The sequence below is a fragment of the Solenopsis invicta genome, chromosome 11, assembly GCF_016802725.1.
Source record: "Solenopsis invicta isolate M01_SB chromosome 11, UNIL_Sinv_3.0, whole genome shotgun sequence".
Lineage (NCBI taxonomy): Eukaryota > Metazoa > Arthropoda > Insecta > Hymenoptera > Formicidae > Solenopsis > Solenopsis invicta.
The window spans coordinates 9,645,879-9,667,771 of record NC_052674.1 but is presented as its reverse complement, the minus strand read 5'-3'; the positions used below and the strand labels follow the sequence as shown (position 1 = coordinate 9,667,771).

Here is a 21,893-nt window from a genome sequence, read left to right as displayed (position 1 = left end):
GATTATTTAACACTGTTAAATTGATATTTTCTAATAATCAAATATTTCAGTTATATTAGTGAAATATTATATACAATAATTAAAACATATATAAAAATGTGATTATATTTTGTTAATAAAAAAAAATTTTTATAAAATAATTATATTATGTATCGTGACAAAACTAATTTGCATTTTATGTATTAAGAATTGAAATTTCTTTTATATAATTGCAGCATTTTTTTGGAAATTTACTTTTTTCGAAATTCACTATAATTGTTAATTATTATGATTTATACAATTTAATTAATTTACTTTTTATATATTTTATAGACATTCAGTCTTTTTTAAATTACATAAAGTGTACTTATCATGATTTTATGCAAAATATCCGTGTACACGATGTCAGTATGATAAACAGTTTGCGGCGAACAGTACAAACGTTTGCGGTTTCATCGATTGAATGATTCGCGATTAAACCATTGCGGTCGCCACAATGGTTTGGTCTCGGTGCTTTCGCTCTCCAACAGATCTTCCTTGTCCTTGACATTTCGATCTTTCCAACCGAGCTTAACGGGTATCGGCACTTGCACGACATACGGGAAGGGCTTTTTCACCGAAACCAACACCGGCTTCGCCTCGTGCACCTCGTAAGGCTTGTCCATGGGTACTTTAATCGGAACGGAATAAGGTTTCACTATTTCTACTGGTACAGGTTTTTCCACGGTATACGGTTGAGGATCCGGTATTTTGACAGGTACTGGAACTGGCCTCTCGACCGGTACCAGATACGGTTTCTCCACAGGTACTTTTATTTTTACTGGATACGGTTTAGGCACTTCTACGGGATACGGTCTGGTGACCTCCACCGGATACGGTTTTGGCACTGGTACCGGATACGGCCGATCGACGGAAACCTTCACCGGTACCGGCACCTTCTTCTCGACCTCGTACGGCGTCGGTATCTTGACCGGTACTTTGACCTCAAAAGGTATCGGCTTGTTGATGGTAAATGGCTGCGGTATCGGTACTTTTACCTCAACTGGAATTCTTTTTTCGATCGTGTACGGCTGCGGTACTGGCACCTCGACTTTGTACGGCACGGGATTGTCGACCTTCACTTCGTAAGGAACTTGCTTCTCGACTTGGTATGGCTCCAATACCTCGACCGGTACATTCACGTAGACCTTGACCGGGTAAGGCACCCTCTTCTCTACCGTATAAGGCTGCGGTACGGGCACTTTGATCTCGTAAGGAATGTGCTTGTAGACCGAATAGGGAATTTTCTTCTCAATTGTCACGGGTACTGGCACTTTCTTTTCTATGGTCACGACCTTCTCGATGGGTTTATTCCAACTCGTACTTTCTTGGGACCAATCGCTTCTCGGGAATCTTTTCCAAGTATCGGTCGGGTCTTTGAAATTAATCTTGCTAGACCACGCAGGAAAGTCTCTGTTTAGCGTACGTCGAGACGCGAACGCTGAATCTCGTGAATATCTGCTCCAATCATCCGCGTCTTCTTCTGATTCTGATTCTGATTCCACTTCATCATCCACCCGTTCGTATCCGCCGCTGTCGTAATCGTCATCCTCCTTCTTTTCCTTGTACGGATTGTCTTTTCTGACATTGGAGTAAGATTCGCGGACAATCTTGGATTCTGTCGTGGTATTCCCACTGTCGAGAGCCTTTTCCACTGCCCTCTCGGCCGCCCTTTCGGCCGCCTTTTCTACTGCGAGCTCGGCGGCCTTTTCGAGCTCCTCTTTACGACTAGCTGACGATGTAAGGGCAATCCCGAGGCACAAAAATGCTATGAGACACTGTCGCTGTTTAAAGAAATTTATTACTTAAAAGTAAAAAAATATTCTTGAATATGTTTAATATAATATGGACATTTCTAATCTAATAATAATTAACAAAATAAATTTTCATTCTTTTATAACAAATTGAAATACCTAGTAATCTCTCTGTAATAAATAGATAATATGTTCTATAGCTGAGATAATGCATAAAACTATAAAATTTATTAAATTAGAAAAGCTAAATCAATCGATAGAATCAATCACAATACCTGATGTCCCATAATGGTGTCTTTGTGATCAAGACGATAGATCGACCTATACTGAATCTGAACTGAAAGGCATCCCACTATTATTTATACACTGTGGACGACTTTCGCCGGTTCAACCAGCTGGACCTTTATAGCCTTGCAATACCTTATTCGTGACAATTATTCACGGTTAAACGATTATCATTGTTTTGCAGCGTAGCTACAAACGCCATTCATTCGTTAGGAATGAACCATACCACCTGTTTTAAAACCGAAACAGCACGCAAAACGCATAAGCAGTTTCATTCACGATTCTTTCGAGAATACTACAGAAATTTCCACGAAAAAGATTTTTTGCTTTTCACGCTCAATTTCTTTACTAGGATTTCTTGCTTATTAATTTCTATCAATATCAAAATTACTGTTTGTAATTTTCTCTGTAACGCACATAAAATATTTTATTTAGTAGCATCCAGCTTGCAATAAAAATTGCCAATGACGGATTTATTAATTAAAAAAATATATTTACTTTAATTGGCACTCTAATGTTTTTACACGCGTAATCCCTTCGATATAACACAAAAATAGAAATTCAATTTTAATAAAAGAATAAGAAATTCTGTGAAGCGGATTATATTTGACACACGACAAATGCTTAATACCAGTTGCCATTTACTCTCGCGTTCTAGCTCATTAATCTATGCAAGAAGAATGTCGGATTAGCGATGCTATTTACGAGTGGTCAATGAAAGCGAATAGGCACTTTCTATGTCAAATCGTAAAACCAAATGATCTTTGCATTGCCATTGTTCTCAGAATATTCGGTTACATTTTCCAACGAGTAGTAATTTTCTGACATTTTTCTCATCTTTCTTTTTTGCATGCCGTATGAACTTACGGTAACGATAATTTTCTCTGATTTTATATTAACGTTCGATGCAACAAGCACCGCGAATCGTGTTTATCGATAATTCATCAACCATTTTAAACTTGTAGATTAAGTTTCAAGGATGGGCAATAAAAAAATCAAAATGTTATAATTTGAATAAAAATATTTATTATCTCATATTAATTAACACATTGTATATAGTGTACAATTGTTGCATTATATATACATATTTTTCAAGAAAACATCGTAGTTTGATTGGTCGCGGAACTATCTCGTTAATTCAATCGCAAACGCAATCGCGTTTGCCGTTACAAACAGCGTGCGTTTACGCGTTTACGCGTATCGCACAATTCGCAGGATACGATCCGTACTTTCTTTTAACAAATTGAGTAACCCGAACGAATTTCCCAGATTAGTAACATCAGTGAAACCGAAACCGAACCGGTGTAAAAGTGCTCTCCACACGTCTTGCCTTCTCGAAGTTGCACTTTCCCGCTTTGGAGGCGGTTGTATTAACCACTTAACTGTCTATATTTATACGCGCTTCTCGAAACTTTCTTCTGATATTTCCCGGAGATATAGCCGGAGAAAAAGAAAAACCTCCTTCGTCACCCAACGACAGCTCCAACGCTGTTTATTTTATTCCACTTTCGTTTAATTTGACTTGCGCTATTATAATATATCGCGCTGATGTTCGTTTTATTTTTAATAATAATAATGCATTGAATGTACGTTCGATCGGACGGCGCAGTATCTTTACAACACGGAAGAGTCTAAGTGAAATCGTAACATACGCCTCTTTGGATACTTATTACGCGAACCATAATCATTTATTTCGTAAAGTTTGCACTCGCCATAAAGAAAAGCATAAAGTGATATAAGAGCGTCGTATAACCGTAATTGCATCGCGTGCAAGTACATTAACTGCAACTATACCGCACCTGGAAGTGTTCGGCGAAGACTTTGGGATACACGATACAGATTTGGAAATGTTTTATCCATCTATAGTGTACTTGTCAATATTAAATCGCAATTGTCGAAGAGTGAAAGTCGCGGAAAATTTTAAATTCTACGTTCAAAGCAGCGAGAAGTAATTTAATTTTTATAAACAGAAAATGATATCGTTTCTCTAATAAATAGATAATGCGTTTATTGTTACCATCGAAATAAATTCAGAATTGCAATCAGCTTGTGCCACATATCTCTTCACAAGTTACGCGTTTGTGCTTATATTTGCAGTTTCTACTGAAGAACTCAGTTGAAACCAATCTCGAAACGTGATAGGATTTGATGATTAAATCTTGAAAGTTAATTTGACGTTTATTACGTCACATCTGCAACCGCGATTTAGTCGATAAACCTTGTTGGATAAAGCTTGCCACATAATCTGAATTTTATTTTTTTTTTTGCAATTTAATGAATTTTTGAAAGACATTCATATTTGTATGTGTATATATTAATAATTTTGAACATTGCAATATTTTGAAACTTGGAGAAAATGAAATAAGATATTAATCGCGACTCTTGCGACAATCCAATTCGACTTATTTGATATATGTTAAAATCAATTCTTTATTTATTAAAATTGCACAATTTTACTTGTGAAAGTATTTCGACGAATACATAATTGATCGCTGGCTCGTGTGATTAATTAACTTTCAAGATAATTGCACTTTTTATAAATTAAATCATGATAATTAACTGAAATAAATTTAATTTAGAAAGAGTTGTTATATTACGAATGCTTGTGCTATGTGCGATTGGTTACTTCTTGTAGTATTACAGAAAAGGACAGACATTCCGTAATCACAATCACGGTCAATATCGTCAATTAACTGTTGTATTTCGTATAGATCAGTTACAACATGTCATTCCGGTATGGCGAAAGTAAACACGACTGTTATTAGAGCTGTGACGGAAAGAGGCCTTAATGGTCTTGAACGTATCGTAAGAAGTTAATTGCAACTTGTCCAATTAAATTCTACTAACTATCTTATTTGATCAATTATCTTCTTTTACGCGTTGATCATTCCAATGAAGCTGTTAATTAACAACTATTATAAAGACAAGAATTAGGATCAAGTACATTATACATACAAATCCAATAAAAGCGTATTAAATTTTTATTTATTTAACCTATATATTGTTTTGTAATCCTTTAATTTTAAATCAGAATTTGGAATTGGGTCGGAGCATTTCTTTATTAAACGTTAACCGAACTTGTTTGCACAATGTTACAATAATTCTTGGTAATACTATGCATTATGATGAAGATGACATCGACATTATACCGAGTACAGTAATATACATATAGCGAGAATGGCGTATACTTATACCTTTCTTATGCGTTAAAGAGTAAAAAATTCCTTCAATGCAAATAAATATCCCCTAGAAGAAGAGAAGCAGCGAATGCTTAAGTACTTTATTAAGTTTAGCCTCGTATTAAGAGTCTGCTTATAAATCTAAATGTTATGTTTTTTTTTTACAATTATTACATATCTTTGAGCTGAGAAATGTCATGATCGAAGTACGAAGCCTCTGGCAGCTACATCGTCATTTATATCCAATGACTCGTTTTTCATGAATGATTACATTCTATAGGATCCCCGGATCTATCGGTGTTCGGTACTCTCGTCTATCGGCACCGCGACTGGTATCTTAACCGGATAGGGAACAGGTTTTTCAACGTGATACTCGATTGGCTTGCTCACGTGAATCGGCACAGGCCTCTCTATCGGTATCTTTACCGGTACAGGTACATATTTCTCGACGGCATATGGTACATTTTTTTCGACCGGATACGGCGCCGGAACCGGAACCGTCACCTTGTACGGTACTGGATGGTCCACCGGAATCGGTACCGGTCTCTCCACCTTGACTTTGACTGGAACCGGCACTGGCTTCTCAACGGGATACGGTACAGGCTTTGCAATTGTTACTGGATATGGTTTTGATACTGGGACCGGTACCGGTTTATCCACCAAGATCTTCACAGGATAACGAATAATTTTCTCGACCGGATAGGGCTGAGCTACGTGTACTGGTATCTTCACCGGTACCGGTATTTTTCGTTCTATCGGATATGGCTGCGGTACTGGAATTTTCACTTCGTAATGTATCTTTCTCTCAATGGGATATGGTTTTGGGACATAGACCTTGACCGGTACAGGACGATCCACCGGCACTTGAACCGGATACGGAACCTCTTTAAAGACCGGTACCGGCTTTGGAATTTTGATGGGAACTTTGACAAAGATTTTCACGGGATATGGTACTGTCTTCTCGATCGCGTACGGCTGCGGAACAGGTACTTTGACCGGATATAGTACTTTCTTGATCACAGGATATCGAACAGTTTTCTCTACAGGGTACGGTACAGCGACTTTCTTTATGATTGTAACAGTTTTATCATCGTTGCCTAATACTTGATAATTGTGTGCGCTTGGTGCACTTTTGTCTCCGCTATCTAATTCATCACCAACGTTTTTTTCATAGCCATCTTCGATCAACTCGCGTTTAAAATGTTGAACTTGAGAGCCTGAAACTGAAAATTATTTCTTGGGTTAAATTTAGTCTTATCTGAAATATTGAATATTGTCTAATAGATTCTTTTACAATATCGACAAATGAATGTGTTAGTTTTTAAATTTTTAACTTTATTAAATATCTCTCTAAGAATACTTACGTTGACTATCTTGAAACTTCTCTTGTTGAATTCTAAATACATTCGTGTTGTAAACGTTTCCTTCTGGGACATAATTGGCCCTATTTTGCCTCACATGGAAAGGCATAATTTGACGAGCATATCGTGCTGTAGGGAAATGATCGTACCTGTATATGCGTCTATCATAGTTGTTGTAAATCGGAAAACTCATTGCCGTAGCCATAAAGAGTGGCAATAAAAACCTTGCGTGTCCCTGCAAACAACAAAACCCAAGCGATTTCACAAATTTCTTCCGCATTTTAGTACAGAATAAATAAAAGCTACTTAAAGATATTTTTGCATCTCGTGTTTAAAGTCTGAGGACAAGAAATTTTATCTTCCAAAGAAATTGCAATAGTTTACCACGTGTAAATTGTTTATATAACATACAAATTAATCAATTATTCTAGACAAAACTTCAATCAATATATTTGTATTGAATAAATTTGAGAAATTAATTTTTTTCTATAAACTGCTATTAAATTTGAAGACACACACACACACACACACACACACACACACAAATTAGTATTAAATCAACAATTTATTGTTTCATATTGCATAAAAAAATTTTTTTCTTTATGTAAACAAATTATATCTGCTTAAGATTATAGATTCTTCCAAGAAGATTTATATTCTTGTTTATATATGAAAAAATGAATTGTTAATTTGATACTAATTTTTTTCTGTGCAACAATTAATATATTCAAATTTTAATTTATAGTGATTCTTATAAAAAAGAGTCTGAGACAAAAAAAAATTATTTTTATTCTTGAAAAATTGTTTATTTTCTGAAATAATTGACTCAGTTATTTTTATATTAATGTAGTTTTCTTAACATAAAAATCAATATTTTATAAAAAATATTATCACACAAGATTGTAAAAAAAAAGAATAAAATTGTTTTATAAAAATTGTCATATAAAAATGTTTTATATTATATAGTCTATTGCACTCCAACAAAATTTTACATTTGCATATCTAATCACGCCATAGAGAAAAAAATTTACAACGACACAATTTAATTCTCGACACTCGTTCACTGCACTGAATACTTTAACAGCCTATATAAAGACGTACCGCATGTCCCATCTTGAACGAAATGATAGAATTTTCTCTCTGGGGACGGTGTCTTCGCTTCACGTTGCTCAAGTTAACACTAAATAGATCAGTCGTATGCTTTTACCATCTTATATATGTGGCTGGCAGAGGCGTGTTACTGATCTAGAAGCTGTACATACACGCGATGCCTTCTTCAAGAGGGGATAGATCACTTTCGCGTTTCATTATACTCGTGCGACGAGAGTGAAAATTTTTCGCAACAGCAAGAATCAACTGGAAAAGCCTCAGCATACACTGGTTCCAATAGAGACTTACTCGTAAAGGGAGTGGTAGTATTATTCATTGTTCCGGTGGCAAGAACCGTTCGCTTCTTTTGTGGAATGTTGTTGTCGACGTTTTCTCAAACTGATTTTCTTGGGCATGATCTTAAATCATTATTGGGAATATTTATTATACAAAATAAAAAAAATATATATGTATTATTTAAAAAATGCGAATAATGAATAAAATAATACAATTTAAGAAAAATTAAATCTTATAAAAAAATCTAATAAAATCGACTTTCTAAGTATGTAGAAATCTGATAGAAACGATAAATCTTTAATAATATCAATTACTTATATCGGATCGTACAACAACGATCCTTATCACTAGTTTTACGTTATTTGTTCTGATGCGTGACGATGTCTTTACTGCCGGAAACATAACCGGTCACTTGAAAATGCAACCATAAATCCAGGGAACTAAACCTCTCCGCTACGCATCGCCGCTTCACCAAGATAAGCCAAGCTGTACGCAGAAAGTGAAAAGTGTCAAAGACCTTTTCATGTTGACGCGATTACGGAAACTTGCACGGAGAGGCCGGGTAACCAGTTTCACGACGTTCGTTAAAAATGATCTCTTAACGCTCCTCCAAAAATCGTAATTAACAGTACTTCGCTGCAAACGCATAAATTAAGGTAGCGGAGTGAGCTCTGCAATCACGGTGAACGTAGGCAGATTAATTCTGAATTATATAAATGTTTTTGTAAATATTTATCGATTATACAATTACAAACGAACAAGCTTTACCCGTGAACGAGAGAATTATCTAACTGTTATTAATTAAGTATAATTTATATCGTATAATTTATTATATAAACCATTTTGTTCGTGTGCTTCTTACTGCATTACTTATCGGATCGCTTAAATTGATTACAATGTGCGTATGCTGGTTATCTGAGAGTAATCTGAACCCGTGTATAGAGAATACAAATCAATTATGTAGATCAAATTATGTAGTTATACAGATTTTTGTTTCTAAAAGAGATAAAGAAGTGGTAACAGCGGTAATAGTGGGACATATTTACAATGAAATCGCGCTTTAGCGTTGATCGCGATGCGATTAGCGATGGTTTTCCAACACCGTCGCGAGGAGAAAATGATGCTCTCATTGTTTCACGTCGTGCACACATTCGTTTTGTACGGATTTCGCGACGGTCACGCGATCCTAGCCGCGGCCCATGGATCACCGATCTTCATTATCGTCTTTCAACGCGCTCGCGTGTCCGACATTTAACGCTCGAAAGTAAGCGCATTATCGCGATAATTAGTCGTGCAGTCCACACATCATTACCCGCGATTTCGCGAACATCGCGAAATTTTTCATTCGATGGATCGCGAAAACGGTGAGAGCTTGGGGCCGATCGAACGTCGATCTTCTGTCGAAGTGCGCGGTTGCACAGCATCGGGAGAAACGCGGCGCGTTGTCGGAGTCGTCGGAGAAGCTTTCAAATCGCTCAATTAACGTTATAATGCGAAACCACAGTTCGACGCTTTTTCACGTAGTGACGAAGTCATCAAGATTCCTCTGAAATGAGCACCTTCGCGCGAATTCGTTGTATTTGTCTCGCGAACGAGGAAGTCGAGAGCGGAAGCGCGAACGGTGCGCTTTGAAGGTGCGCTTCACGCTTCCGGATATCTAGATTATGACATAAATACGGGAGATTCGTCAAGCGATAGAGTGAAGGAAGAGACGCATTAGCGCGCGCAAATATACAAACATAAGAATAAATTTACTGGAGCCTCTGCTTGGGATACGCTTTTTAAATCACGTGTCGACATAGCGGCCGCTGTAATAATAGTAATTTTCCGGTCTCACACGTGTGATGGCCGTCTAGTCGAGAAATCAGTCGTGCGAGACTAATCGTATGGTAATAATTTATATTTCAATGTACTTTTCAATTATGGCTGTTTTACATGCCGGCTATTTTAAACTCTCAGTTCTTTCGATTTACATCTGAAACGTTCGCCACTAGCGAGTCAGCGACTTCTACTAAAGAAAAAAAGAAAAAAAAAGGAGAGGACGATTCGTAAAGCAATGATTTGTAAGCCATTTCTAAAACGTGATATCTGCAGATTAAAGCAAATAAACCTGGCGAGTAAATCTACTTTCGTAATTAATGTTTTCTTAATAACGGCGGAACTACATATTCCCGTACGCTCGTAAACTTTCTTACATCTTTAATATATAGGTTTTGCCTTCACTCTCGAGATCACTGCGTTATTAGATACGTACTTTCTAGCGCATATAAGACAGCACGTGCAGCATAGAAAGAAAAAATCACGCTGTTTTAATTATATTTATTATTTAATCTCTTGATTTTTTACACCTCTGCTTGACTCTAACGTACTATCGCGATAACTATTACTAAGTGCGTATAATTATTATATCACAAAGACGTGGCATTACATTGTGCGAAACGTACGAGATAATATCCGATAACGGAAACACGCGGAAATCGGTAAATTACGATAAATTATTGAATCTGTATGCGACTTACGTACTATTTATGAAAGGAAGACTGTACTGTTACGCTTCTCGAACTGCACCGTGACTTTCGATAACCCCGGCATGTATCCTATGCTGTGAAATTACAACAAATTGTCGTTTATGATTAGCAATAAAACGCCCCTATGCGAATGTCGATCACCGAGGGCACGAAGTGGATCATGATACGTTCGCGTCATTGCTTTCGTTTATCGCGGATCATGTTCTCACAATGCAATTTAATGCGTATTAATCCTGAATATGAATTGCCGTTTAAACATTATCTGCAGTAGCTACGGTCGATATTATTTCTCACGATATACGGGACGACGTCCCAGATAAGTTTCACGAACGACCGTAATAATTAAAGTATCCGCAGGCAATGAAGAAACAAGATAATCAGATTTTAACATTGGCGACAAAATTATATTCATTATTTAGTATTACAATAATTGAACAAAAATATTGTAGCTTTCATGGTCATTATTTCTGTTATTGTACGATAAATTTATTAATAATTGGTTGTTAGTTTTAAAAAATTAGATCCGGTATAAGTTCCTGAAGCATGAAACAAATTTTTTAATATTTTGTTTAATTTGATGAAAAAAATAATTTAATTTAAAGGATATCAATCAGGTATTTATTATATCAGTCAATGTGAAAGTGACTAGCTGCTTTACCGGTTACCGTCGTCAGAAGTAGTTGAGAGAAACACCGTTCCTTCTCCAAGGCTCTCTATAGAAACACTCGTTCAATTTATTATAATATCAAGCATCCACATATTTCTTCAATTTAATTTCTTGAGCATTGATAACTCACATAAAATTAATTTTTAAGCGATAAAAATCCCATCACGTTCAATCATACACGATTAAAATTAATTATTAAAATCAATTTGAATTTTTACTTCTAAAAGTTTTATTAATTTTGGGAATCAAAAGTTTGAGATGTCTTTTAATGTAAAAATTATTTTCTTGATTCTAATTGCGACACATTTAACGTCACAAACGTGCGTGGGCAGTTCACTTCACAGCTGAAACGAATATCACACGAAATGTCAAATAACTGGCTTGGAGATCCTCTCACTCTAACGCAATTAGGTGATAGAAAATTTCGCAACGGAATTACTAGCCACGAGGGATAAATAATGATGGGGAAATTTAAATTATTAGTTTGTTTATTATTTTATTTTAAAAATGAGATTCTTTTAATTGAAATTATTGAATTAAATTTCGTAATTCTTTATGGGCTATTCAGAAGTATAATTATATACACAAAATCTCTGACCTCTTTTTTGATTACAAATATCTTATTGGTAAACAATCGGAAATTTAATATCCTATCACGGTTAAATGTCAAGTTAAATATTTATAGAAATTAAGATGAGGCACTTCTTCAAGGTACGCAAAACGAAGAAAGCCTTATTTTATGAATATAATTAAAAATCCGTCAAAGCGCTGACATTTAAGCGAGCTACCAGCCTTCTCACGTTACGCTTCGGCGTTCGTGATCTTAAGATCTTTGCGGAGCGCAATATTTTTTAACGAAGGGCAGTAACGTCGTTCGCTCCGGCGTAATCGTCTTAGATGGAACGGTTTTGCGGAGTCAAGGCGAAGAGGTGCGGCGGGACAGATAGAGGAAGCGAAAGGACTCCGGTGGACCTGGAAAACGGACGAAAGGGGAAGTAGACTTCGCGGCAGAGCGCGCGATCTTTCTCGGCGCGACGGCGATGGCGAAGGGGAGAGACTCTTACTTTCAGCCTCGGCGTCGCGTGCGCTAATGGCGCAATTGCATAACCGTTCCCGTGCTCGCAGCGGAGACGAGCACGTAAGTCGTTGCTTCAAGTCGTGAGTCAAGTGGCAAAGCCAACGCGCGCGCGCGCGCTCGCTCGCTCCGGCCGAAGTGGGTCGTGCAGAAATTAGTCGCGGATGCATCGGCTTCGCCTCCTACAACGGCACCGCAATGGCGCCAGGGGGGCCTCTGCCGTAACGAAACACTAAGATTGGGTAACGAAGGCCGGAATAACGAGGAATAATCAAAGATCGACTGCCCCGTTTGCCCTTTCGGGCTTCTTCACTCCGCTGCGCCTTCGATGCATCTCACGGCAGTTTATCGTAAATCGATGTAACGAAATGAAGCGGAAGACCTTTTATTCTCTCTCTCTCTCTCTCTCTCTCTTCTTCTTCTTCTTCTTCTTCTTCATCATCTTTTTCTTCTTCCTCGCTCTTCGTTCTTTACAAGTCTTAGGAGATTCTCCGTTAGATTTATATCTAATTTAAGAGCTCATAAATTTTTTACAAGGATGTCGGTAAAAAATAATGTAAATTTATTTTTAAAAAAAAGGTAGCTATTATCTCCCCCTGAAAATGATTTTTAATACTTTGCGTTTAATACTTACGTTTTCAAAATTTTTAAAATATAGAAGAAATAAAATGGTCACGGCATTGATGATAATGATCACGAGGCGTATATTTGTGGATAATGTTTTGCCTAATTATTATACATCAGATACCATGTAAGTTTTTACAGCTTTCTCCGAACTTCGGAAACACTTGCTTCGTTACATCACTTTAATTCTCCGGATGGTAATTTCTATGCTAAGGAAAATAGAACTTTGTCATGGGAATTTATGCGAACTTTCATGTTACCCAGGGGAAATTTTGGAAACGTAGGATAATGAAGATCGAAGTAATAAGTTTAATTAAACATTGATTATATCTTACTACGTATACATTTTCAAGGCTTTATTGTGCAGATTTTGATTTAACGTTCTCTAAAGTATCGATAAAATATACAAAATAAAAAAATGATAATATAAAACAACATGCAAAATTATTTTTTAATTGTCAGAAATTTGCGCAACATAAAAAATTTGAATGTTATAACTTAAATAATTTTAGAGAACTAAACAATATTAAGGACAAATATTTAACACAGAAATAAATTATGACCCATGTTTTTGGAAGCGCAAGCTTTTCAGTAAGACATCCATCATTGTGAATATAAAAAATATTTTTGATTTGAAATCAACCCTTTAAGGATACATCAAGGAATTTACTCCTAAATATCTTTTGATGTACGTGACTAGCTTCGAAGAATTTAAAATGGGGTTGTAAAAATGCAGAGTGGGTTATGATCAAGGCTATCGATTTGGCGAAAACTCGGTGTCGGAAATTAGGTCGACAACTTATCATTTAATTTTATGCTGTCAATAGAATGCAATGACATTTATCGAGCGAAACGATAACGAGCGAAAAAAAGCAGAGGCCTAAAATATTTTAAAAAAAGCTAGCACCTCAGTCTCGAGGTTTTCCCTTGAAAAATAAAATTTTTCTTTTCAATATTTTTTATACGTTCCTGAAATAATACAGTACCAATATTATATCGTACCTATATTTTACATAATACAATATAATATATATGTATTTATTCAAATATTGTGAATCTCATTTACTTTATTTATTTTTGTAATCTTCTTAGTTTAACTTTAATTTGAAAGTTGAAAAAATTTAATTGCGCGCATTTTTAATTTATAATTTTTTTTTTTTTTTTTTTATCAATTCTTTATTTCCTTCTGTATCCTTTTAGAGAAAAGGAAATATATGGAAGGGAAAGTAAGTAGGTTTACGTAAGATACACCACAATGCGCAATTACTTTACATTAATATTTATTTCGTTTTCCGTAAAAAAATACATATACTTTGCTAATATCGGTACAAAAGTAAGACAAGCGAGTTGCTCTCGAGCGAAGATCGCTAAAGACGAGTACATCCCTACTGGTCATTCGTTCTTCCTAACTGGCACACGTCGCCGTGCCGCCGTCCTCGTTGCGATCGGATTCGAAGGTACAATGGCCCGGTACACGATCGTCTACCGAAGATCGTGCCTGATTCCGATCCAGGTACAAAGTGGCGGATATCGTTGCGCCGCACGGCAACGTTTCGGATCGGTAATCTTCGTAACCTAAGACAAGGTCCTCGCGCGGCTATCCGTCGTCGTCACGCTCAAGTTGCTTACACGACGATGATGGAAAACCAGCCGGGAGGTTGGTAACAAGATTAGTGGTAACCGTAGCCTGAATCGCCACCGTCGTAGCCACCGGAGTAGTAGCCACCGTGTCCGTGATGCTCGTGATGGACGGGCACAGCCACCGGCACTTTAACCGGGTAGGGTACAGGCTTCTCCACGGGGTAAGGCACGTGCTTCTCGATGTGAACGGGGTACGGCCTGTCGACCGGGATCTTGACTGCTACCGGCACGGGTTTCTCGACCGGATAAGGTACTGGTCTCTCGACTGGGTACGGCTGCGGTACTGGTACTTTGACCGCGACTGGCACGGGCCTCTCGACCGGGACGGGGTACGGCCTGTCAACTGGAACCTTCACGGGGTAGGGTACCGGCTTCTCGACTGGATAAGGCACAGGCTTCTCGATGTGCACGGGGTAAGGTTTGGGTACGGGTATGTGGACGGGACGGTCAACCGGGACTTTGACGGGGTAAGGTACGAGCTTCTCGACTGGATAGGGCGCAGGTACGTGGACTGGGACCTTCACTGGGACCGGAACTGGTTTCTCCACGGGGTACGGCTGTGGCACTGGTACTTTTACTGGTACATGTATATGCTTTTCAACGGGATAAGGCTGCGGAACGAAGACCTTGACCGGGACGGGACGGTCGACTGGTACATGTACGGGGTAGGGAACCTTCTTCTCCACTGGGTACGGCGCTGGCACGTGTACGGGCACCTTCACGAGGACCTTGACTGGATAAGGCACGTGCTTCTCAACTGGATACGGTTGCGGTACGGGCACTTTGACGGGAACCGGTACGGGCTTCTCTACCGGGTAGGGGATGTGCTTTTCCACGGGGTAAGGCACGGCGACGTTCTTCACAACGGTCACGGTCTTTACGTGCTGATGATGATGGCCATCATCGATGTATCCTCCGCCAATGTATCCACCGTATCCACCGTATCCACCGTATCCACCGCCTAAATCAAGGCCGACGTGTCCACCGGATCCAATATCGTATCCGCCGTCATAACCGTAACCGTAGCCAAGACCTAGCAGACCACGCTTCTCCTGCTTCTTTTCAGAATTCACCGATTTCTCGACTTTCGCGGTCTCTTCCGACAGTACTGTCGCAACCACGAGGGCGGCAACTGCCACGTAAACCTGAAAAAATATGTAATGTCATCTACTCTTATGCTCGACGTAAAATGTCAGTATTACGATGTATCAACGTATTCGTGATCGGTTGATCGAAGCGATCTCTAAACGACGCACATCGAAGAACTGATAGAAGATATTACGTCCGCGGAAAACTAAACCTTTCTACTAATAACGCACAACGTAAAAATTTAGCGTAAAAGTATATTCTAAATAATTTTAGATCAATATAAAGTATAAACAATTATGTATCATCTTCGCGTTTCAATAAAATTCTATTTTGATCCATAGGATTAAGTACACAAATATATCACCGCACGATGAAGTAAATATTTTTTCTCAACTTTAACAGAAACTCAAAAATAATCAAAGTCAGACGATAAAGTATACTGTATACGAAGACGATTCATTCACTTTGCAATAAAGTGAAATTGCTTTAAAAATCGCGCAACCGTCAACGTTGATGAAAGAGAGAGTGTCTGTTGAAAAGAAAAAAAAGAAAGAAAACACTTTTCGAGCAACTTGTTTGCGGTATCCTTTAACGCGTGATTTTCCGGATCTACCGCGACAAAGGTGCGCGCGTATTCGATCTCCCTCGAACGATTCACACCCCCGATTAATCCCGATTATTCGCCGTCGTCTTGTTCACTTCTCGCAGATGCCGTTATCTAGCCGGTAGCCTCCCCGGTACACGAGGCTTCTCTCGAACGTCGAGGTTCCCGACGAGTCTTTCTTCGCGACGACGCGACACCAGGAGACGAGAAGTATCGACGAGCGAAGCCGACTACGGCGGTGGACGTACCAGGATTCTCATTTTTGCTCTCGCGATGTTCCGGGTGCGTCCAGGAGTGAACTGGATGCTGATTGCCGTCGATTCCTGTCCTTATATACGCGGCACACTTTCGCCTTCGCTACCCGGGGGCCCGTCGGGTCCGGGGCCCCAAGTCGTATACCCCCACGTATACACCTTTGTTCAGCTACGACGACGTCGGTCCCACCGTCCCGAGCGACCACCACTCCCCCTTAGGACAGACGCCCCACTCCCCCTCTCCTACAAATACGCGAGCCACGAAGAAACGCTCTTCTCCTTCTTCAACGAACAGGTTTCGTTCTCTTCCTCTTTCGCCGAGTGCTCGTGCTCGCAATGCCTGGCTTCTTTTTTTTTCTCTCTCCTCTCGTCGCATATCTTCGTCGATACCTTGGCTCCGCGCTTTGGTTTCATATGATACTTTCTCTGAGGAACGGCCGATCGTTACCGTCGTAGACTCCCCTTGGTGTCGGAAGCTACCGACGGGACATCGATCGCGTCCGCGTACCTTCCCCAGTTCGGGTGAACTCCCAGATTAACCCGTCGTACGTGAAAACTCGTCTTTTCGTAACGTAACGGTCGCGATCCGTTCGCGGGCAAATCTGTCAACCGATACGGTTACATCGAATAGAAACGGGACACGCGTCGACCCGGCGAACTCTCGTCGATCTGTCACCGTGCCGTTGGGGGTCTCTACGTCTCTCTCGCGCGACAGATTTATTACGTCAATGCCAGTTAAATAAAAATGTCGTTAAAAGCCATCGATTTTGGTGTTACGTCTGACGCAATACGGCGACGCGGCGACGACCAGTCGATTTCCTATTCCGGGGATTACCCTGTTTCGAAATGCAGTTCGAAGTGCGCACGAAACGAGTTTTGAACTTTTACTACGCGTCGCAGTTCCTCGAGGTAGAAGTACCTCGCGACGGGAACGGAAATCGACAGAACCCCTTCCGGGGGAATTGAATCGCAATCGTCGAAACGCGCAATTCACGACTGCGCGTTTTGCGAAACTATTTTATTGCCATGAACTATGCACGATCTACTATCCGATCGAACTTGGAAGAATTGTGTATATTCTCACTAAACGTCATTGATATATCTCTCTTTCGACACTCGTTTTAATATCTACGATAAATTACAGGCTATACTTGCACACGTATACGCCGGCATTCGTAAGGACATTGACATATGCCAACCCAGTTTCTCCGTCAGCAAATTACACTAATTTCCTTTTCCGACAATTCCGTGTTCTCCTGCAAGAATGCACAATTCGCATTCCAACGTTACGTCTGGTCTCCCGCGTGTCTTCGGCATTGTATAAATTTTCCGTTTACCACACTGTCGCTTCCGAATCGCTTGCAATTCGCCGGTGGAGCTGTAGAAACGTTACTCCCTGTCGTTTATTATTTCAGTCGTGACTTCAGATTTATGTGACGGACGTGATTTCTCAGCTTCTCAAAAGTCTTAACTCGTTACATGTTGTTAATCGATTGGTCGCTACAAAAATATGTTTAGGAAGAAAACTTGGTTAATTTCAACCTCGATAATACGAAAAGCAAGAATTGACATTTAACTCGATAAATAACAATAGCTAGAGCAGTTTCTCGAGCTGCACGGCGTTTCCTTTCATTTTCTTTAGCATCTTTCGCCGTTAAACCTGTCGTACGGCGATCGCCACTGACGCAACGCAACGCAACGCACGTTTCAGCTACGTGCCGTTCAATACGTCATTTTTCGTGGCGATCGACTGCAACGGTCACGCGAATCGCGCGCGAATCAACGTCATCATCCATCCTCTCCCTTTCGCCATTACCGTTCCGTTTTCGTCCTCGCCTCGCCTCGCCCGCGCTCACGCGGAGCGGGCGCCACGTAATAGCGTACTACATGCATACAGACAGCGTGCGGCACTTGGCTAGAATTTATCTGTTACCGATCTCGTGGGTGCACCCATTGGTCCCTTTCGTGGGACACGCGGGTTTCCCCGTCACGATCTCGCACCAACGTCGACTGGCGGAGTTCCGTTTTCCTCCTCCTGCTCCGCCACGCACGCGGCCAAGTATGTCGATGTTTACCGGCGCATTATCCACGGAACGTGATCACCTTACGCGACAACAGCATGCGGTATTATATCAACTGCACCCAGCAAATGATACCGCGCAAAGTTACTCGCGGAAATCCACTCGGCGCTCTCGGGGTTACAAGTCCTTTTTTTTTTCACGGGCGAAAGCGACGCGTTCCACAGCGCGGAATGAAGGAAGAGGAAAAGAGATTCTTTTTTCCACATCGAGAGATACAATTTCGCGCGCTTTAAATCGTCATGTAACAATGACGGCCTCGGCCCGGAGGCAAAAGCTCTCGAAAGTGATTTCGTAATCTCTGACACAGAGATGAGTGATTTTTTTTTTCGGTAAATTAGAAAAGGTGTTACAGTAGAATTTGAATTGAAATGAGAGAAAGTGAATCGACGAGCGTGTCTTCAATTTGAGATGCATTTATTCAGCAAAAACGTTCGTTAAGGATCTGCACATGTTGATTACAGAATTAATGCAAGGTTAAAGAAGTTCAGATGAAAATGTTATTGCACATTATCGTCCTCTGCATTGAAAGAACGTTTTTGTTGAAAAAATGTAGGTATGAAAAAGTACGTTGGATCATTAAAATAATTACATTACAGCGACGAAAAGATTTCGCAGTTACACATATTACCAAGTTTGGTAACTTTCCCAAATTTGGTAATAGTTGCCAAATCCTTTTTTTTCAGTACAATGTAATCATTTTAATGATCCGACATAATTATTTTCATATTTGTATTTTCAACAAAATCGTTCTTTTTATTTCTTTCAGTGTGCCCTTAATTTCTCATCGTGTACTTTGATCAATCAGTTTAATTTTGTTGCGTCATATTCTCTCATTCCGGTTATTAATTATACTAACGAGAGAGGCGCTCGGTGTCTCCGATTTTAATGAAGTTCTCTCGTCATAAGATTATCGTTTTCTGACTGAAAAATTGTATCAAAATAATCGAGGCCGCCCGACGATGTCTGTCATTCAGGGCGAAGGTCTCACCTCGACTCCGTTCAACCGTGTAACCCAATTTAATCCGCGTTTCCTCGCCGAACGATTCTTTTCCCTTGAATACCGACGCCTCGCTTTGACTCTCCCGCGATGTCATTTGGATGCAATGCGCTCGCCCACCCGTGAAGCAGAATGTGGGCAGACGCAAGAAAGGTTAATCGACAAAATTCACCAGTAAAAAACAGAGTCGCAACTGAGAAATCAGGTGGCAGATGCCTGATCCCGCGACGAATTTCGCAACGGCAGAAAATTTATGCCGAATTTTATATTCCAGTGCCTGACCGCGGATTATCCGCGCTGCATCTGAATTCTGGCTTTGCAGCAATCGGCTCTCTCTCTCTCTCTCTCGCATATAATTTCGCGTCTGCATCAAAGCGCAAAGTGATGCACAATCGTGATTACCATAATCAAAAGCATCATAATTAACAAACGCGCGATTATTTATGCGCCGATTGTAAAATCGATTATAAAACCGATACCGTGCGCAGAGTTGTGTTTCTCAACATACAATAATGAATCCGGGACAGCCTACGTGAGTGGTTTATAGGTCGCACGCTCCCTTCCTGAAGTGTATTTAGCCTGGGAAATCGTGGATTTCATTAAATTCGTCGATGACTTCACGCACTGGCAGTCGCAATACGCACATATATAATATATGTGCGAACGTCACGCGTGTTACGACACTTTCGTGTATTTTCAAACAACGACGGGAGACTCGGTCAGTGAGCGAGCGAGAGCATCGCTACAGTCGTGGAAAGTGGAAGTGTCGGAATAACGACCGTAATTCCGAGCCGCGGTCCCCCGGGTGGATCGCCTGGACGGTATTACGTAAAGGTCGTTGCCGATGAAGAGTCTCTCGGTGAAACGGCAGCATGCTTACCGGTTTATTGCCGCGCGCGTCCTCTTCCTCTCTCCCTCTTTCTCCACAGCCGCGTATACCTGACGGCAATGCCAGTCTACGCGCGCGATAAAAGCGAGAGTACTGTCTATATCGTCATATTACTAAGTCCATAGAAACCGAGATTCTCCGTAACCCCACCGACCTCACTGACACTGGCCTTGAAGGTGGCCTATTCAAGGTGCACGAAAATCGACGACTCGGACGTGACCACCGCGTCGTCTATCTTTAGAACCGTTTCGACTTGAATCTGGATCAGCTATGAATAAATAAAGCGATCGCTCGATTTAATTCCGACAGTTTTGTAAACGACAAAAAAAAATATATACCTAGGTGATTAAAATAATAATAATTTATATTAAACCAAAAGCTCTATCAGCCACCGATCGATTTTAGCGCTGATATTTATTGTATGATTTTATATTCAAACTTTTCAAGTTTACGAAACTGCGCGCCGAATAACTTTTTTGCAGAGTTGAACAAGAAACAGTGATATCATGATAATAAATTGAAAGTCAAGCTACAACCGATGCTGACAAGCATCTAAATGTGAGAACCCTTTCCCTCATGGAATAATAATTTTTATTAAAATATATCATTGTACATATTTCATTGTTATCGAACTTGCGCGATTATCGTTGAACGTTTAACACGGACTTTTCTATCCTTTGTTGTTCTGCTAATATACTTTTCGAGCTGCGATATATGTCGATATTGTATGGCTATAAAGTCCAGTTAATTAAATAAGCACGACGGAAAGAGGATCATTGGGCGTAACGAATGGCCGTCAACTCTTCGGGATACTTTAATATGCTGTCCGAGATTACCCTCGCGCTGCAATATTTCTTTTCGTGCGAATATGCAAGGCTGATTCAGCTTTATTTAAAATGCCGAGATACACGTAAGAGGCATGATATAAGCTAATTAGCTTTCTCTCATATTTTACAGGAATTTCGTGGCCGGAGTCCTCCAGTTCCAGCTGTATCGCGCGCTGTGCCAGGCTGCGGGACAGAGGTCCGAAGTCGACAACCCGAGGAGGCCGCTGCACAGATGCGACTTCTACAGAAGCCCCGCGTCCGGCAGGATCTTGGGGTGAGGCTCGAATAATCCAATAAATTATCGTGCACTCAAACCGAACAAAGACCGTGTCTGCGTCATTTTTTTTTTTTTTTACGCCACGTCTTACGCAAATCCGCCGGGTACGGAAAGCGGATACTTGCAGACGTAGAGGCACGCATCTTTTAATAATCGGCTTTTAATCAACGTGTTTGCCCCCGTCCCCGTCCACGTGATGCTTTCGCAACGGCGCGAAAGCGTAGATCGATGCGACTAACGCGGCAGCAGCTTTATCGCCAAATTCTCCCGTCGCCCGGTGGATACAAAACCGCTCGAGACGTCGAAAAAATGAGTGTTTCTCACGCTTGCGTTTGCCGTTTCGCGTATTTTTTACGA

General features: G+C 40.1%; 4 protein-coding genes across 10 annotated transcripts in view; 1 reads left to right on the top strand and 3 right to left on the bottom strand.

The window, feature by feature from the left end:
• Positions 1-21,893, top strand: part of LOC105205562 (angiotensin-converting enzyme) — a 56,193-nt gene that overhangs the window by 16,798 nt on the left and 17,502 nt on the right. The window contains exon 11 of the mRNA XM_026139188.2: positions 21,390-21,533. Within this exon, the coding sequence (XP_025994973.1) occupies positions 21,390-21,533 (144 nt within the window). The remainder of the gene's footprint in view (positions 1-21,389; positions 21,534-21,893) is intronic.
• LOC105205559 (BCL-6 corepressor-like protein 1) lies at positions 64-2,698 on the bottom strand. Its single transcript, XM_039454922.1, has 2 exons — positions 2,689-2,698; positions 64-1,822 (listed from the first exon to the last, which is right to left on the bottom strand). Exons 1-2 carry the CDS (start codon positions 2,696-2,698, stop codon positions 432-434), a joined length of 1,401 nt encoding a protein of 466 aa, XP_039310856.1. The 3' UTR covers positions 64-431.
• On the bottom strand, positions 4,738-10,637 carry LOC105205560 (proline-rich protein 4). Of its 7 annotated transcripts, none has more exons than XM_039454797.1 (4): positions 10,507-10,613; positions 7,699-8,469; positions 6,601-6,832; positions 4,738-6,459 (listed from the first exon to the last, which is right to left on the bottom strand). In XM_039454797.1, exons 2-4 carry the CDS (start codon positions 7,708-7,710, stop codon positions 5,528-5,530), a joined length of 1,176 nt encoding a protein of 391 aa, XP_039310731.1. In that variant the 5' UTR covers positions 7,711-8,469; positions 10,507-10,613; the 3' UTR covers positions 4,738-5,527. The 7 variants fall into 7 exon arrangements, with proteins under 7 accessions (XP_039310731.1, XP_025994976.2, XP_025994978.2 ...); XM_026139191.2 differs by having other exon boundaries at positions 7,699-8,105; positions 10,507-10,604; XM_026139193.2 differs by having other exon boundaries at positions 7,699-8,105; positions 10,503-10,575.
• Positions 14,141-16,631, bottom strand: LOC105205542 (proline-rich protein 4). Its single transcript, XM_011174935.3, has 2 exons — positions 16,460-16,631; positions 14,141-15,663 (listed from the first exon to the last, which is right to left on the bottom strand). The coding sequence occupies exons 1-2, from the start codon at positions 16,469-16,471 to the stop codon at positions 14,548-14,550; spliced, it is 1,128 nt and encodes a 375-aa protein (XP_011173237.2). The 5' UTR covers positions 16,472-16,631; the 3' UTR covers positions 14,141-14,547.

Excerpts from the sequence above, each read along its gene's own strand:
- LOC105205560 (XM_039454796.1), bottom strand. The coding sequence starts at position 6,877 with ATGCGGAAGAAATTTGTGAAATCGCTTGGGTTTTGTTGTTTGCAGGGA. Across the intron at positions 6,460-6,600 it reads GAAGTTTCAAGATAGTCAAC|TTTCAGGCTCTCAAGTTCAA; the intron begins GTAAGTATTCTT and ends AATAATTTTCAG.